At 42.8% G+C, this 19,004-nt stretch overlaps 1 protein-coding gene across 6 annotated transcripts in view; it reads right to left on the reverse strand.

Moving 5' to 3' along the window:
- vps13a (vacuolar protein sorting 13 homolog A) overlaps nucleotides 1-19,004 on the reverse strand; it is a 63,203-nt gene that overhangs the window by 26,234 nt on the left and 17,965 nt on the right. For 4 of the 6 annotated variants that reach the window (XM_080739284.1, XM_080739282.1, XM_080739286.1 and 1 more), the window contains 16 exons: nucleotides 18,764-18,931; nucleotides 18,244-18,554; nucleotides 17,220-17,367; nucleotides 16,328-16,499; nucleotides 15,983-16,107; nucleotides 14,658-14,830; nucleotides 13,269-13,519; nucleotides 12,882-13,066; nucleotides 6,308-6,448; nucleotides 5,451-5,660; nucleotides 5,082-5,225; nucleotides 3,719-3,823; nucleotides 3,198-3,350; nucleotides 2,468-2,729; nucleotides 1,704-1,864; nucleotides 169-272 (listed from right to left, as the gene is read on the reverse strand). In XM_080739284.1, coding sequence (XP_080595410.1) covers nucleotides 169-272; nucleotides 1,704-1,864; nucleotides 2,468-2,729; nucleotides 3,198-3,350; nucleotides 3,719-3,823; nucleotides 5,082-5,225; nucleotides 5,451-5,660; nucleotides 6,308-6,448; nucleotides 12,882-13,066; nucleotides 13,269-13,519; nucleotides 14,658-14,830; nucleotides 15,983-16,107; nucleotides 16,328-16,499; nucleotides 17,220-17,367; nucleotides 18,244-18,554; nucleotides 18,764-18,931 — 2,813 coding nt within the window. The remainder of the gene's footprint in view (nucleotides 1-168; nucleotides 273-1,703; nucleotides 1,865-2,467; nucleotides 2,730-3,197; nucleotides 3,351-3,718; nucleotides 3,824-5,081; nucleotides 5,226-5,450; nucleotides 5,661-6,307; nucleotides 6,449-12,881; nucleotides 13,067-13,268; nucleotides 13,520-14,657; nucleotides 14,831-15,982; nucleotides 16,108-16,327; nucleotides 16,500-17,219; nucleotides 17,368-18,243; nucleotides 18,555-18,763; nucleotides 18,932-19,004) is intronic. The other 2 variants (XM_080739287.1, XM_080739283.1) reach the window with 1 other exon arrangement.

Here is a 19,004-nt window from a genome sequence, read left to right on the forward strand (position 1 = left end):
GATTATGACATTTTACTTGACGATTAATTGTCACTCAAATAATTGTGATTAACGATTTAATTGTTTTTTTGTCGTTGATAATTACATTTCTGTTTGGCTTTTAGGCTTTGAAGTTGCACAGGACACATGACCTAAATATGTGATGTGTGCAGTTTGTGATTTCCTCACCTATATAAATCCAGCGGCACACAGTATTCGTCATTGGGATGAGATATACCCAGACATCTGGATCCTACATACACTTTGAAGGGGATAGAAAAGTGATTGATGATCTGTGGTGGAAAAACAGAGACAGGAAGAGAGGGAAAGAGAGAGAGATTGCAGTTATTTGCTCAGTGTCTGTAAGAACAGAAGGATGCAGGTGGCTTGGGCATGTACCCATCAAGGTTTCCATTAGCTCATGGGGATTCAATGTTTTCAGGCCAGGGACCCCCAAACCGATGGGGAGATGGAGCAGGGACCCCCTACCTTGTAGGGTGGGGCTACAACATATTTTGTATATTTATGTATACAATCGTGTTTCATGCGTATAAATATACCATGTTATTGTGCATTCAATAGTCTGCTATTAAAATAATAGATTCATGCTATTATTTTAAACATGCATGTACAGTACAAGTGTCCGTACCACTGCCATTACCAACATACCTTATTAACTGAGAACCAATGTCAATACTATCATTCTATCACTAACAATATGTCAATTGCACAATAATCATGTATACAGGCTATTCAAAGGAGACAGCATCAAGTTTTTTATATTTAAACTTAAAGACAAAAAAAGTTTACAACAATTTTGCAGTATCCCCGCAGACCCCCTAGGGGTCGTGGACCCCCTGTTGAAGACCCCTGCATTAGCTGATATATGCCGGCCGCTTAAAATCTTAATTGACCGTTAAGTATATTTCCGTCCATCGGCTGGATGGATTTAAGAAATGAATTCATATTTTTTTAAATATCATCATATTTCAGGTTTTATTTATAAGAGCATACATTATCTAGCGAATCGTCAATGTGTTTTTCCGAGCCTGCTGCCTAATAGCTTACTGCCCTCCTGCGCCGTGCAAAAAACACAACACAGTCAAACAAAGGCTGAATCACAGCAGTAGCTACCATGATGGATACAGCCAGCCAAGGCGTCATCGTGAGATATACTCATATCGCTGCTCAAAGTTTTACAACATTTCACAAAATGACATCTTTCATTAATTTGTTACAAAGAGCGAGCTGCTAAAACCTGTAAAAGCCTCAAACTTTGGAACCGACAACAATATGTCACAGAGAGAGCTTTACTGGAACAAAGTGATGGATTGTTGAAACAATGCAGGCAAGTTTCTTCCTTGGCATCATGAAACAATAAACATGACAGTAGCGAACAATGAAGCTGATTATAGACTAAAGATTGAAATGAGAAACATGCTAAAGTCACGTTGGTTTATGCTCTGTAGTATCACAGTATTGTGTACCAAAATGAGCACATCTACGAGCCTACACCACATGATACATTGTAGATCTATAGATAGCTTGTAGACTTATCAATCATCTGTCCTGACAACTTTCTATAATTTCTCGCAAGATAAAGTTTCCTAAAGTGAAGTGTTGGAAAGAAAAGCTGCACACTCTCAGCAAACACACACACACGTTGGCTGGAGTTGGTCGGCAAGAAAAAATGGCAACCAGAAACCCTAGTACCCGTATTTTACCTGGAAGGGAGAGCGGATCTTGATGTACTTGCTTCCATCCACAGAGTAGATTTGACACACCAGGAAACTAGTGACCCGCGAATCAATGTGCATCACACTGTACATCCCCCGGCCAACCTTGATCAGTGGGATGTTACTGGTCGATGTGTGGCCTACTGGAGCTGGGTAGAACACAGGGGATAAGAGGATAGATACTGTAGATGTGTTTTAGTGTGGAGCAGGGTTTATAGGGTTTTCTTTGTGATTAATATGACAGGCAGTCAGCAACAGTAGGTAGACCAGTGGTTCTCAACCTGTGGGTCAGGGGGGGGGGTCCCCAAATTATTTTGGGGTGTCCCCAGATGATTAGCTTAATGTGAAACATTGTTTTCTCACTCAACAGCAAACAAACCAACATACAGTATAAGTATACAGAAGGTATCTGCACATTTCTAAAGTGACAATTTATGGACTTTTTAATACCTCTAAAATGAAAAATTAAACATTGGCCAAATTGTCAAATATTAGAGGCAATAATTTGCCGGTCGACATGCTCACAACGCCTCGCAACGCGAGCATGTAGACCTGCTATTTTCACAATAGAACCATGTAATACAAAATGTAATGCCTCAACTTAGTGCTTGTTGGGGGGGGGGTAGTCCCAATTAATATGATTATTTTGGGAGTCGCGGCCTGAAAAGAGAACCACTGGTCTCACGTGCGTGCAAATGTGTGCACAAGCATACATGCATGGCTGCTATACTGTGCGTGCCACCGCAACTTACTGGGTTGTATGTAGTAGCCCTTTTCACTAAGGGAGGTTATAGCGGAGAACTGGTCAGAGTCGGTGGCGGTTCTAGAGTAGTCCATGTCGAGGCACTCTCCATCCTGCAGCTCCACTGTGCGGTTGACGGCCTGTCTGTCGAGAGGGCTGAACATCTCACTGTAGTGAACAGACACTGACAGGCCAAGACGGTTCTTCACCACAAATGGAGCCTCGTCCTTCTGGAAGATTTCAGTCGACTGCTTGGCAGCCTCTGCAAATGCCTGAGTAGATAAAAACATACACAAAAACACGTTGGACACTATGGCATGTGTGAGCGCGCATGCACTATAAAAAACTGATAACAGTGGAGAACATGATATTTTCATTGACTAAATGTGAGAAAAGCTTTGACAATGCTCCACGCAAGAGTTAAAGTGCTTTAACTCTGCTGTCGGGCAGAAACCAAATTATGTCCAAATATAAATTTAACAGGAAATGTTAAATGTCTTCTTTTTAAACAAAACTCCTGCAGCCCTGCCATGCCACTCATACAGTAGTTATGTAATCACCCAGACAAATATCAAACATATTTGCTCACACCAGATCCTGATCAGGCTAGAAACTTAAACACCCCTCCTGATAGTTGAAAGGGACGTTCCCGACTCAAAATCCTCCTGATTATCTTGTAGTGCGAGCCCCACCTTAAGGTATTGTAAGTCAGTATGAGACAGTATGAGTCGTTTCCTTACCGTGCCCAAGATACCGAGCATGGCCAGTCCACATTTTGAGAGGGTGATGTTGAGCTGGTCCTTGCTGCTGATGGTGATCACTGTCTTATAATCTGGAACGTTGAAATCAACCTCATCCGACATTGCTGTATATTTCACCGGCTTCTTCTTCATCTAAGGACGTTACAACGCAATGGTGCAAAGAGAGTTAAGTCTGTGTGTTTCTGACATGGGCTACATTCTCTAAATGAGCTTTTAAAGACTACTAACATGGACATTCTAAAAGATGGTGCCGTCCCTCAGACAGCATTTATTCTATTGGTTTAATTGGTGTTTACACATTGTGGTCACGTCGTGACCTCACAAGGTCTTCAAAATAAGGTAAAATCAATTAAAGAACCTGGCAGAGGAGGATTTATTAATTAATACCTGGAGATGAATGTGATAATCAACATATGTTTTAACAAATAAAGAAAGAGGTTTATAGAGTGAAGGTGAAGGTTAAGGCACGCGCACGCATGTGTGTGCGTGAATGTGTGTACCTTCAGTCCTAGAGTCCAGGGTCTAAAGATGTCTCTTTTCTCTGTCTCTTCTAATGGTTCCAGGAGTGGCTCCCACACTCCCATCATCTCATTGTAGTAGTGAACCTACCAGGAAAGTACAAAACACAACTGTCTATTTAACAATGTTCAAGTGTGTTACGTATGGGTAGGTAAAAGCCCTGCATGGGCATCATTACAGACAGGTTAGGTTTATTGTTTATATGTGTCGCTTCTCGCCCTTAGGGCGTCGTACTAGTAGTTATGTTTTGGTCTGTTGTTGAGACTTTTGTTGTTTAAAGAGGAGTGGTTCTCAAAGTGTCTGACACAGAGTCACCTCAACGGTTCTGGTGACTGGTTGAATCAACAGGTCAAAGTCCCTGTTAAGTACCATGCATAGTAGTACATAAACAACGCGGGGATACATAACGAACGGAGACGGAGAGTACTTTGATCCGGTCTCCCCGTAGCTCCGGACGTAATTGTCTCTGTCCGTAACGTTACGGACAACACTCAACCTAACGGATTAAAACCGATAAAAACGTACGTACACATGAAGTACCCGTGGCGAACTTTTGTCAACCGTGGGGGCAGTAGAGGGAGAAATGTTTCGTCTTTTTTTCTGGTATCCATTTCGTAGTAGGAGGAAGTAAAAAATAAATAAATCACAAAGTAACGCTGAACAGTGAACAAGCCGTTCAGGACGCAGACCTGTTGCCACTTGTACAACTGCAGTGCACACAGCAGCAGCGGAGGCAGAACGCGGAAGCAGCAAAGTGACAGTGTCAGATCATGATACCATTTTAAATGATTATGATTGGTTTTAAATATTGTTCTACTTTATCCAAATAATAATATTAATAATAGGCTTAATAACAGCATTTTCCGACGGCGACGGCGTGCAGGGACATCAACTATGGAGTGAAAATAGAGTACGATGCCATTGAAAGAACGCACAGCACGGCTGTAGGCTATTTACTTAATGCATGTAATCGCCGATGCCTATCAACATGTTTGCTCATTGGGAAGATGCATTTGGGTGCCATCTATTGGATACAGTATGTAATTGAACCGTATATAACACAGAGAACGGACGGAACTATGCATGTAGACGCAATTACCGTAAGTTCCTCCTCAACCCCAAACGTACACAAAATCATCCATCCGTAACTATAAATGGCCCTTTAGTCTCTCGTCTGAGAAATGACCACATGTATTTCCAGGGATAAAGAGATAACACTCTGAAAAGGTTTTTATTTTGAGAGCAATTTGCCCTACAATATGAATACATTTGTATTACACCTTTTATTTAGTTGGTAACTGTATAATTGCAATATTAATATATTGGGGGTGTAAATTACTGTACCTCCAGATTGAGCTGACTGTGCATGCTAATAAGCGTGCTCCAGTTCTTGACGTCTCCATGGAAAGAGGACTTGGCCAGAAGCATGGGGACAGTGCGGTGCCCGACCCCTGCCTCAAGGGTCAGGCAGATAGAGTTGATGGCTACCTGCAGGGACAGACAGTACAGTGAATGGAATCTTCTCCGCTAATCCAGTGGCTCTCAACCTTTTCAGGCCGCGACCTCCAAAATAATCATATTTTTAACTTGCTGTGTATGTGAAGGGTGTATGTGTGTGTTTGTGTGTGACTTGAAAAGATACGTCAAAATAGGAAAAATAGCTGGTACCCCCTACGGTCGCTACTCGACTTCAGGGAGTGTTACTTGTATTACCTGTAGTGACTCTCCCTGTGGTATCAGTGGGACCATTGACTGCGCGTCCTCATCCCCTTCCTCCTCCAGGAACCATAGCTTGAGGTCCTTCCAGGTCCTTCGCTCCCATAACTCAGGGGGTATGGGGCTGTCTAGCTCCTGTGGTGTCTCTGCAGCAGGCGTCAGCACAGACTGGATGGTGATAACTGTGTTGATGATGATGGGAGATACCTGGAAATGGAGAGGTTGAAGGCGTATTGCACATACAGGCTGGTCAGGGCTTGGTTGACACTGCTCACAGAATTTGTCTGTGAACTTTGAGATTGAGTTTTAACGCAAAATTAAAACAAAATAAATCACATACACGTGTGAACTGAGCGGTGGTCGTGGAGGCTGCGCAACAGCACTACTGTGTGTGTGTGTGTGTGTGTGTGTGTGTGTGTGTGTGTGTGTGTGTGTGTGTGTGTTGCTCACCCAGGTGTGTGTGCGTATGATGTGTGTGTGTGTGTGTGTGTGTGTGTGTGTGTGTGTGTGTGTGTGTGTGTGTGTGTGTGTGTGTGTGTGTGTGTTTGCAGTTGATGCTCGGGCTAGACTCAACAGCACCCAGTGGTACTCAGGCTACAGACACACATACATACATACATACTGTACGTACATACATACACGGATACTCAGGCTACAGACACACATACACACACGGCCATGCTATGGAGCGGTATACCGCCGGTCAAAAAAGGCAAAATAATGATGACTAAATAATCATCATGAAGTCATTCTCAATAATTCACTTGACTGTTGAAGGAAATCTGCTTGCTGAATGTCCCTGAATAGAATACGAACTGAACAGTTCATAAGAATTTAGATAAATGAATGCTTACCTTCAGTGAAAGGGTGTTGATGCAAACCTCCAAAGCTTGAGGGGAGGTGGGTGTCTGGGTGCTTTTGTAGAACACCTGACAGGGCTGCAGCACTGTGGTTACATTCTTCCTCTTGTCCCTCAGGAAGGGACACGCCACAACCTACAGAAACAAAAAAAGAAGGTCAGTCAAGCCATTGAGAATATTTTAGTACATGCTAAGGCTTTATTTGACCTGCTTAAGAGAAGTGATTAAAGGACCGAGTGGGTGATAAACCGATAGCTGCTGTATTACCTGATATGGCAGCTGACAAATCAATACCAGCTAAGGCCATATCTTCCCAAAGGGTTATACAGTATAACAGCTGACCAATGAGCACACCTAAAGTAAGTGGTTAAAGTGGACTGAACTGGCACCATGAATGACCTCTTTGCTTATCCCTCTTAAAGGTTTAGTTCACCCCCAAAATGACTTTTTTTCTATTAGTCAGGGACCCACAGGCCCAAAAGCTCAGGGAATAGGGTTGAACCTGTGATGTCATGCCGTACTTTTTATTTCTGTTTCATCTATTAGTTTGGTCATGAAAGGTCTCCTCTGCCGGAAACAATGCAAAAAATCACACCTGTGTGAAGTGGAGCTTGTGTGTGTGTGTGTGTGTGTGTGTGTGTGTGTGTGTGTGTGTGTGTGTGTGTGTGTGTGTGTGGATCATGTGTACCGATTTTTGTGACATTTGAAGAAAATATGTAGGAAAAGGAGCAAAAAGTGTGTTTTGGAGAAAATTCAAGATGGCGGAAAATCTATCATGGCGCAAATGGGCGTGGCCTATATGGGGAGATGCGTCATGACCCAAGGAATCCAGGGAAAAACTATTTTTAATTTTCCGACCTACGGTTCAAGAGTTACAGGCCAAAACGTAAAGTGGGGTGTTATAGCGCCACCATGAGGCCAAATGACACAATTATTTTTTATTTAATCCTTGAAATCATTATGAACCTCCTCTCCAAGTCTTGAAACTGTAGCCCCTGTGGTTTGCGAGAGACAAATAATTGAATGTGAGTTTTTGCGATTCCCATTCTAAGTCAATGGGGAAAATTAATTCACTAATAAATTAATATCAATTAAACTATAGAACCTTTCTCTTAGAAAAGTAATAGCCCACGATTCCCGAGTAAGCCGGTCGATTTGACATATGGCGCGAGTGTTTGGTGGCAAAACTGTGGGACTAGTGGCGTGCCGAAGTTTAGGAAGTTCAGGCTACATACACACAGACACACACACAGACAGACACACAGACCCACACAGCCACGTATAGGGAGCCTGTGTTTCACACAGCTCCAAAAAAGGTTGGCCATTTATTCACTGTCCTATTGACTTCTAGTCTAGTAGCCAGAATGTGAACCCGGACATTTTGAGTACCACAAAGTTTTATGTTAGAAATGGTGAGTATGAGTCCCCAGCATGTAAAGACTGCCGGATGCTAACTTGCATATGTTGAGCAATTTTCATAATTATCATTATTAGATTTAATTAGCATAATCACCTATATGGACATATATTTCAGCAATAGTTACAGGCCTTATGGATATTTTCACGCTAATCAATCTTAAAAGCACCAAATTTGGCCCAGATGTAGTCCCGGGCATGCTCTAATTATTTAGCAAGGGCGCCCTTGCCGGCAACCTTCGGGGTCGCCATAGCCAAATCCAATATGGCTGCCACCAAAAACGGGTTGTAACATTTGAACCAGATGAGCTAGAAATGCAATCTTGGTGTCTATTTCATGTTTTTTTGGCCAATACAATGTTGGAATGCTTATCATTCTGATTGGGTGTGTCTGGAACCCTAATCTTCATATTTCCAAGATGGCGGTTCTATGTGAAAACAAGTTATAACTTAACTTTTGACATTTTTGTAAATTAGTTAAACTAGCCCTTACCCGTTCAAAGATATGAGCTCCAAAATGATGTGCAGTGTGTGGGTTATGGGATGTGCACTGTGCATACAGTATATGAGGGATGGAAAGTAACTTTAACTGGTGCTTGCATGATAATATGTAGGAGCATCAATGTAAGAAATACCCGTTTCATTTAATGGCTAACCCCCCCCCCCCCCAGCCCACCCACCCACCCGCCTGCGCACACACCCGCCTGCCTGCCTGCCTGCCTGCCTGCCTGCCTGCCTGCCTGCCTGCCTGCCTGCCTGCCTGCCTGCCTACACACACACACACACACACACACACACACACACACACACACACACACACACACACACACACACACACACACACACACACACACACACACACACACACACACACACACACACACACACACACACACACACACACACACACACACACACACACACACACACACACACACACACACACACACACACACACACACACACACACACACACACACACACAGAGAGAGCTGGTTAAACATGTTGCCTCATGCTAGATGCAGAATAGATGTGCCTCATGCTAGATGCAGAATAGATAGTAGATACACCATAAAAATGCTAATATACAGCATATGATTTGTGAAAGTGACAAACGGGCTTCACAGTTATGTTAGGTGTGTTCATATGCTGATGGTGATGCGATTTCAGATCAATTGCTCCAGCCACCGAGGAGAAACGCTGTTTCAGACAGACAGACACTCACTCACTCACTCAGACATTCGCAAAATTATAGTATAGATGCCCCTTTTTCAGCATCAAGTTTCCTCTTTGCAATTTGGGACTGTGCCATTTCGTCTCACTAACTAGCAACAAGTTCCACAACTAGGGTTGCCACCCGTTCCGTATAATACGGAATCGTTCCGTATTGGACAATTAAAAGATGCGTTCCGTATTGAACCAATACGGAACGCGGTTTGTTCCGTATTTAACCAAATGCCCCATAAAGGTCTGTCACACAAACCTCAACACAGAATTTAACAATAATGAATGAAATAAAACACAGGAAAAGACAGCAAAAGTCGCTGTCTCCTCTCCTCTCCTCTCCTCTCCTCTAGCCCGGCCCCTGTCTGCATATGCACTGCATGTCGCTGTCAATCACCGTTGCCTAGTTACAGTCAGTGGCACACCGCGCGCTTTAAAAATGTCGTCTGAAGACAATACTCCACCGCCTCATAAAAAGGACAGACGCCTACAAAGGTACAGACGCGAGTGGGAAGAAACAAACCCGTGGCTTGACAGCGTCAGTGAAGGTTGCTTGCCAAGCAACCTAGCCTACAGTGTGTGGAGAAAAATAACAACATGCAGTTGCCAGGTCTGATAATATAAGCCATGTTGGGCTAGGTTGGATGAAATACCATGCAGTGTTGCCAAATCTGACTATTATAAGTATTTTGGGCTCTTATTTCTGTAAAGTTGCTCAGGTTTAGGCTAGTGAAGCCTATTCAGCCTAAAGTAAAAAATGTTCAATGTTCATTGCTAATAAAGCACTTTAAACTAGGCTATGCTCAGGTTCAGGCTAGTGAAGCCTATTCAGCCTAAAGTAAAAAAAAAAAAAATCTTCGTTGCTAATAAAGCACTTTAAACTTTAAGTATATGACTTAATGGTTTCTTGACTACCTTCTCTTTACTGACCACCAAGTGACCCAATACAAGAGCCAGGTTCAAATCATTCATACATTGCTTTATTTCATACAAAAGTAACTTATTCATATTTTAGAAACAATTGGCCACTTCAAACTACAAAACAATATAGGTTATACCATGTTGTGTGTTATAGTTATAACTATTCTATGCATTTCATGGGTTTGGGACTGCATTTTTTCGCCGGCCGGCGGCTGTGCCACGCGCACGGAACGCACGCACCGCGTGCCCGGAAGAGGTGTTCCTTATTTCAATTTCTGAAAGGTGGCAACCCTATCCACAACGTCCCAGCCCTAATTCCCACCTGATGTCGTGTGGGAGTCCCGACTGCTCCAGATCGTACTCAATAACTGCTAGTTTACATAATGTCTTGAGACTAGGACTCAAGTCTAAGATGTTTAAGGTGTCGCTAAAGCCACCAGTCGCACAAATGCTGATGTAAATGAAAGTGTATGGGACAAAGATGATACGTTCTCCCACCTTGCAACAGCACTTCATTTGAACAGACCTTGAACACTGGCCTTTACCCTTGGGCTTAAGCTCCTTCCAGGAGAAGGTCTCTGGATTGAATTTCCACAGATCATTTAAGCCGCAAGACTGATCAATACCACCAACTATGTACAGTTCCCCATTGTAAGCAAAGGCTGAATGACCCCAGCGTCCTGCTGGAAGAGGCTGTGCAGAAGGCATGCTAAACCAGCAGTTGGTCTGAATGTCAAACACTCTGATGTCGTTGCAGTAGTTTCTACTGTCTCTATAGCCACCAAATACAAACATCTTTGTCCCGATGATGGTGGCAGAGTGACCTTCTGTTGAAAGTTCCGGACAGCCTCTGGTGTTAATTAAAGACCAGACCATTGTGGTGGTGGTGTCCAACTTGTACAAGTCATTAATAAATTCAGTCCGGTTGTATCCTCCATACACATACATGACCTTCTCCAAGACACAGGCCGAGTGCTTCTCCCTCCCCACTGGAACGGTCCCAGAAAACCTGGGCCTGAACCATCTGTGGGTGTCAACATCAAATGCGTAAAGCACATTGCAGTACTCATAATCATTGCAGTACTCATAATCATTCTTCCATCCTCCCCAGAGGTAGACTATATTGTCGATCAGCACAACAGTGTGGCCATCATGTCTGGAGGGAACTTCTTCTCTTTCAACTGTCTCTGTGGACAACGTCAAACAGCACAAAGCCACTGTGTTGATGATTTTCACCTCAAACTGGTCCGCCTGGGCCTTTTTATAGTGCCATCCGAATGAGTACACCTTTTCCCCGACTGCAACAACAACGTCTGTAACTATGGCCATCAGGAAGGAGTCCTGATGATCGACCCATTGCAACATTTTACTAAACAGCAAAGCAAGACAACTATTCCCCTGCAAAAGATTGGAGATGTGTTGTATGATCTATCACTTATATGGTAGTACTGTACAAACGTCACAGCGAAGCTTGGCCAATCCGTGAAGCCGATGGTTGAGATCAGGCAATCAGGAAAACAGATGCCTGTTGATCTTCTTAAAATGGCATATTAACTGGCATCTTTCTGCTTAGGAATGCGACAAAAGCTACAAAAAATCTCCACAAATTCAATGCTTCATGGGGTGTAGAATTCATAGAAAACTAGAAGCAGTGCTCTACCAAGCACAAGTCTCCACGAGGTAAGGTATTACGGTAGTTATTGTGGCCTCTTGGTGGCGCTAAATGTGAAAAGAGTGTATTCTTTAACAGTGACACAGCATGTATGATTTGAGGCATTTTTATCCAAAAATTCGTTTGTCAAAAGTCGACCTGCTGGTGGCGCTATAACAGGCCAATATGAAAAGAGTGTAATTTGTTCCTTGACCTATTGGGAATGTGTGTGCAGAATGTCTCTGAAAGTAATTTTGTTCAAAATGGACCAATCCTGCAAACCTTGGAAGCCATGTCAGCCAATTAGGATGGAATATGAAATATCGGACAGATCCGTCTTGATCACATGACTATAGAGATACTGTGTACTGATTTGCATGATTTTTGGATAAAATCTAAAGGAATAATAGGAAAAAAAATGTTTTACACAAGTCAGCCTCCTAGTGGCGCTATAAAAGGCAGATATGAAAAATGCAGGGCAAAGGTTTTTCCTTGGCCTCTAGGGCGTTTTTTGTAATCCTTTACCTGGCCGGTAGAGCAATTTGGGAATTTCTCACTTGAACTGAGTCAGTGGGTTAGGGTTAGGGTTAGGGCCAAGTATGGTGCAATGGCCAAATCAAATATGGCCATTTCGGTTATGATGAAAATTCAACTTTTTTGTTGTCTTTTGTATATGCACAGGTAATACCTCGATTTTGACTAATTGGAGTGTGTGGAATTAATTTCTTTTGGCCATTTTGGGTGATTTTGACCTTAAAAGATCATGGTCATTTTGCTATTTCGAAGACCGTGGCCATAATATGGCCATTGTTAGGAGTAAAACAGGTGCAATAGTTCTAAATCAATTAGTTCTGACATGTGAAATTCATTTCTGACATGGTTTTGACCAATGGGATCATCTTGTCTTTGAAATATCAATGTCAATGTCATTTTTCAATAACAATTTTGTTCTTTACTAGTACTCTTATTGTATTTTTTTCATAATGGTTTGTTTTATTTATAACAAAAGACATAACTGAGAAACATAACAATTATAAATATCCCCTTTAACTTTTATTTTAAATGGGTGTTGAAATGAGCAAATAAATGACTTTAATGACCAAACTAATAGATAAAACAGAAATAAAAAGTATGCCGTGACATCACAGGTCATCTCACATGTTGGGTGACTGGGTCCCCGGCTATATTGATTACTCTGCACATCAGTGCTCTCTTCACTGAAGGCTGATATGCCTGCTCTAAGTTGCATAAGGCCGGGCAAAGGGGAATGCCCATGTGATCATCTAAATTAATCGTATTCATTTTGTAGAATGCTTTATCAATGCAGGACTTTTGGTGTTTTGCAAAATACCTCACCTTGAGGTCCTTGATGACAGCAGTCATCAGCGACCCCTCTGCATCGTTCTTCATCACCAGTTCACACTGTGTGGTCATCAACAGGGCGGGGGCGTCGGCACGTGTCAAATCTGCCACAAAGACAATCTCTGGATTCTTCACAAAAACATTGATCTCACTCTTGGATGCCGTCACTGGAGATGCAGCTGAGGGTAGCAAAGAACAATGATAAGTATGCTGGCTGGTGTTAATTATGAATACAGAAGATGTACAATATGTAGACAATGTTAAAGTTATAATTTTTTTCTGGTCAAAAAACTAATTTTTATAGTATTTCTGCTTCATTAGACACTTTAAAGTGGTGTATAACAGGAAAAATCTTCATCTAAGTGACAAGTGTCGACCCACCATTCTCCTTGGATGAAGTTGAAATGGCAGCATTCTTTTTACTCCCTTCTCTGGCCTTGGGCTGAGGGGCTGGAGCGAAGCCCTGCTGGGTGGCCTTGAGGAAGATGTCTGCCACGGTAAGCAGGAACTCCATGCTGGCACACAGGTAGAGGTCCTGAACGGTTGTCTCCAGAGTGGAGCCATCGCGGCCCTGGCGGTAACTCACCTCCACCATCATGTTCTGCTCTGCGCCAGGTCGCATCGCCATCATCCTGGGAGGTTATTATGAGGAGAGATGGGACGGGTGGGAGTGTAGAAGGACGGAATGTAAAGAAAGGTGTAGAAAAGGGAAAAAGTAAGGGGGAAGTGATGAGAAGAGGGTAGAGAAGGAGTCTTCAATGTTTTCAGGCCAAGGACCCCTTAGTTGAGAGAGAGATGAAGCAGGGACCCCCAAAACCTTTTTGTAGATTCCATATATCGTTTGACAGCACAATCATCGTGCATTTTGGATTCATGTCAATTTGTGTTTTCAGATATTTAACCACTAAAACTGTCAATACTTAATAAACTTGACCTTTCACTCTGTACTTAGTCTGCTCTTTTTCCCCTCTACACCAAACCTCTTTGCCAAAAATAGCCGATCTACAAGCTCACAACGCCTCGCAGCGCCATGCTCCCCCTTACAAACCTAGGCCTGTGGATTATGAACATATGACATGAGCAGTATGTGTTTTTCTGTGTAGCACTGATGATTCTGTTTTGACTGTGTCTTCGTGGGCCACCACTGTCTACCCAATCTGTGCCCTCAGCAGGGCCTGTCAGCCCGTAAAGATGGATGGACTGGGTAAGTAGCCCCGTCACACTCGTGAACACATTCTAACATACTGTACTGGATCACACTTCAGGAATGATGACAAGCTACACCATCTGTCTAGAGATAGATGGAGGAGATGTTTTATCACATGTTGTATCAGCTAAGATTGTGTATGTGGTAACGTTTTGAGCATGTGTTTACCCAACTATGCCTGAATAGACAGTTTACGTCAGCTTCCGGTGTGTGTGTGTGTGTGTGTGTGTGTGTGTGTGTGTGTGTGTGTGTGTGTGTGTGTGTGTGTGTGTGTGTGTGTGCGCGCGCGAGTGAAAAAACAAAAAAACGACAATGCACACAAAACTAAATATATACCTGTACTGTATAATGTGTACAGTATGTTAAAATATGTTTGACTGTGTACAGGAGTAATGTACCACAATCGATAGACAGTACCGTTGTTCCCTATTTAGCTTGGCACATTTCCTGGGGCAAGCTGCCCATATCACACATGTCACAAGTGTCTTCTTATTTTTTCACTCTCAAAAAGCTACATGAAACTACATGACATGATATGTCTGTTTTGTGTGTGTCCTTGGTACCTGGAAGTGACCATCTTGATTCTGGGTCTCTTGTCATCCAACAGGCAGTTGGCCAGTTTGACGGAGGCCTTCATAGAGCTGTCAGAGAACATGTTGAAGGTGGTGGAGATGGTTCCCAGAGTAAACTCTGCCAGCTTCTGCTGCTCGTCGTGGGAGTCCAGCCTGTCCACCTGCTGAATAACAAAGAGATGCAAAATACATTTAACTCATTTAGACCGGGTACACATTATTGCGTATTATTATTTTATGCTTTAACTATAAAAAAATAGCAGATATACAAGCTCACAGCACGGCACCTGTACATCTGCTATTTTTCAATAGTTAAAGCATTAACTAATTCTAGGCCTAAATACATTTAATGAATGGATAAAGGGACACAGAGAGAGAGAGAGCGAGAGAGCGAGAGAGAGAGAGAGAAAGGGGTCAGGGAACTGTCAGTCGTGGGGTGCAGCCGTTAAGACATGAGGCAGCTCAGAGGGGAAATTGAGTTTGTGCACAGATTATTCGAGTTTGTGGCGTCCCATATGGGCAGAAGTGAAAGTGGTTTTGGAGGTGCACTCTATCGAGGCCCTACAATATGAGATTCCAATTTGGGTATGATTGGATGTTGCATTCCTGATGTGTGGCATTTTATGTAAGAAAGGCAATTATAGGCAAACAGTATGGAGTAGTAAAATTATAGATTATAGAAAATGTATTCCGGATGGGGACCAAACTGCATTTGGGTCCCCGTCCGGAATCAATGGGGGTACATTTTATGTAATACATTTTTTGTCTTAGGAATGCGACAAATGCCAACAAATATTATTGAACTCAAGTCTCCATGGCATGAGTAATCAATAGAAAAAAGTCATTTTGGGGGTGAACTACTCCATAGGCCAAAGGCTTACCAAAGGATCATGACATGCACTCTTAGATCTTGAGATATGTTGTGTACTTGTGGACATTTAGGACTAAGGGTGTCACTATAGGAAACGCCATGTGGTCACCAAAATGTGTAGGGTTCATCCTTTTGGGAGCATAAAAGATGCACAGTAAATTCCATTGCAATTGAGTAGCGTTAGTGATATTTGTAAAATGTGTGGTCACCAAAATCAGTGTGAGCATGAAGGTGCACATGCAGCAAATTCCATGGCAATCTGTCACAGCCTTCCTCTGAGCCCTGCTGCCAGGTGGGCTCAAAGATGTAATAATATAAAATAAAATAGGAAGTAAGACACCAAGAAACAGACCAAGACAGGGTGATGGAGAAGGAGAAACCTTTAGAAAGTCTTTACAGTTTAGTTTAGTGTCTGGCAATGAGACTGCCAGTGCTTTTCCCCCACCTCGTTCTCACTGGGGCTGTACAGGACCAGAGTCATGGAGTCAAACTTGAAGTCCAGTTTGAGTGTGTTCTTCACCTTTCCACTCTTATGCGTCTCCACAACAGCAGCAGTCACCACTGTGTTACCTATTGTAACAATAAAACACATCACACAGTGTTAGCACTCTCTTGTAGCCAGAGGATCAGTAATCTAATAATTTGGAAATTTCACAAGAAGTTACAGAATATGCATGTTTAACAATAACCCTGAGCTTAAACCTGACACTCCTAACTTGATAGGCCAAATGACAATTCTGAGTGCACGTGACGCACGCACGCACGCACGCACGCACACACTCCTCCTTACTGCTGGTTGGCCCTGTAGTTCCAGAGCCTTGGGACTCTTTGGTGGATGCTGTCTCAGAGGAGGGGTCGGTAGCAGGAGGAGGACGGGGAGGTGGTACAGTTTCAGACGTCTCCGACAGGTTCTCGCTCAGTGTACGCAGCACCACCGTCATGTCACCCTGACTCAGAATCAGCTGTAAGATAGACAGATGCAGATACACATTGATATACTGTACTTACCGGTACAATATGAACTGAAGACAGAGCAGACAAGACATGGAGACGGAGACTGCGAGGCCTACAGTAACTTATTATGTGACAGGTCCAAAAATAAAGAATATTCCACTGAAGAATTTAACTCATTTCATCGTTTAAATATAGTAATCACCCACAACACTGATAGTGGTTGAAAGACAGAAATTCTACACACCCACACAAAGAAAATGTATCTGAAAAGCGTATAATATTCAACTCAACAAGCAAATGAACACAGTACATTTACCATATTAACACAGTACATTTACCATATTTTGATCTAGTATGTGATGGTGGATGGTGGTGACAAACTTTCTGTGATTTTTACTGCAGGAGTCTAGCCATCTAGAAAAGGATCCGTCTTGTCTGGGGTCATTGCAAACCGCTGGACCGATCAGCACCACATTTCTTGCACCACCTGACCTGCACTTTTTTTATATTTAAATGTAATCATATATTTCACAGATGACTGACGTCATATATAACTGACATCAAAGGCTCCGCACATGTCCGAGATCCACATTGGAGCCACATCGTTCTCATGTAGATTCCAAGATCACATCCAAACACATCTACCTAAACTGCCTTCTCTCTCTCTCACTCCCTCATACAGTCACGTGCATACTCTATGTGCACACACATACGGTAGCACTACTCACATTCATGGGTTTGAGGTGAGCTGCAATCTCTATATCAGGTATGTCGTGGTACCAGGTGGATGCCAGGTTTCTCTTGATAGACAAGTCCAAGTTAACTGGTTTTAGCAGCTGAGTCTCTCCTTGAAACCGTTCTGCCTCATATGTGGTTCTGGAAGCAAACAGAGCATGCAGGAATTGTAGATGGAAACAAAATATGGAAGAAAGTAGAAGTAAGAAGCAAGCAATCTCTATTCAAAACTACTGACTCCTTAGTGAATTATGAAAGAGAAAAGAACCAATTTGTGATAACAAGGAACAAGAGTCTAAAACGAGTGATAGTGGATCCTAGAGGCCATGCTCACCCTTACACCCAATTGTGGTCCAAGTGGTCTGAACCAACCATGATTGCTATCCTTAGAGCCCTGGGCTTTCATTAGAGGTTAAAATCTTTAAATGTACAGTATATAGTTATGGCGAATCCGATATTTCCGTGACCGTGGAGAGCATAGGTCCGTTTCTCAGTGGTTTTGTCAACTATGAAGGTTAAATAACAAATTGAGCTCCCATGCCCCTCTCAAAAATGCAGGCAAAATGTTTGACAGCCACTGAAAGTTTGTGTCTCATTCACTTACTATACACTATACTATAAAGGAAAAAAATACCCCCCAAAAATCTGCTTTAAGTAGCATGTTAGGGGTCAAACGAGGGGTTTTTAATTATTCTGAATCCATTGTAATCATTTGTTTTGCATGAAAAAAAATCCTTGGGCTAAAGACAGACCCCAACAGACTGAAAAGTGATGACTCATCACTAAACCATAGTTTTGTTGGGATATTTTAGCCCAAGGAATGTTTTTTTGAAGGTACACACTAGGGCTCAGGAGCTTTTATTTCATGCTATTAATTAGCATTAATTCAAACTGCTGATTGTGTGGAGTACATCCATACAGAACACTAATATTACGAGGCAATAAAGCGACGATTTTTCACTGGAAATAAAAGCATGAACCTGTATTGTACTCTTTTACAGATGGTCTTGCACTCACCTGTACATCTTGAGGTCACTCAGTTCCACTGACATCTTATCCACTACAGGGGGGATCTTTGTGTGGCATTTGGACGGCACGGCAATCTCAAAGTGGTTCTTGACGGAGATTAAGCCCAGGTCGGCTACAATGACATTGGTGGAGGAGGAGGACTGGGGGAGGAAGATGACAGGAGCGTTGAAGTGGACGTTGAGAGCGATGCGCATGCTTCGCTCCGCCAGCTCCAACACGCCCGTGGCAGCTTTCTCTGCCGCCTGCGCTGTCACCTCGGCCAAGGCCTCTTTAGCCTCCTGGAAGTTGTTGATGAAAGCCTGGGGGACACAGACGAAAGATCAGCTAATTCAAGATAGGGCATAATGTCTGGGAACTATGAATGAAAAGCTAGCTTTTGCCAACTCCAGCTAGTTTACACTTGTACTCATGTGTTTCATACTCATGTTTCTGTGTTCATCGACTGACACTGTCCCGTCATAATAAACAAATAAAAGTAAATATGATCTAAACATGTAATTTATCTCACCAGTACGGAAGAAAGGAACTTGTTGAGGAAGATGACTTTGATGCATCCCACATTTAGTGTTACAGAAGTGTCTACTTTGCACATATCATGATAGGCGTCTCCCTCGGTGGCAGCTGTATAGTTCACCATGCGGAAGGCAAACACCTCCTTATCATCTATGGACACTGCCTGAGGAGATCGAACATGGACAAGAGAGATCAGATGGGACTATAAAATAATTTGTTCTTGAAATGGTCTATTG

The sequence above is a fragment of the Nannobrachium achirus genome, assembly GCF_963921795.1.
Source record: "Nannobrachium achirus genome assembly, chromosome: 12".
In the NCBI taxonomy this organism is placed as follows: Eukaryota; Metazoa; Chordata; class Actinopteri; order Myctophiformes; family Myctophidae; genus Nannobrachium; species Nannobrachium achirus.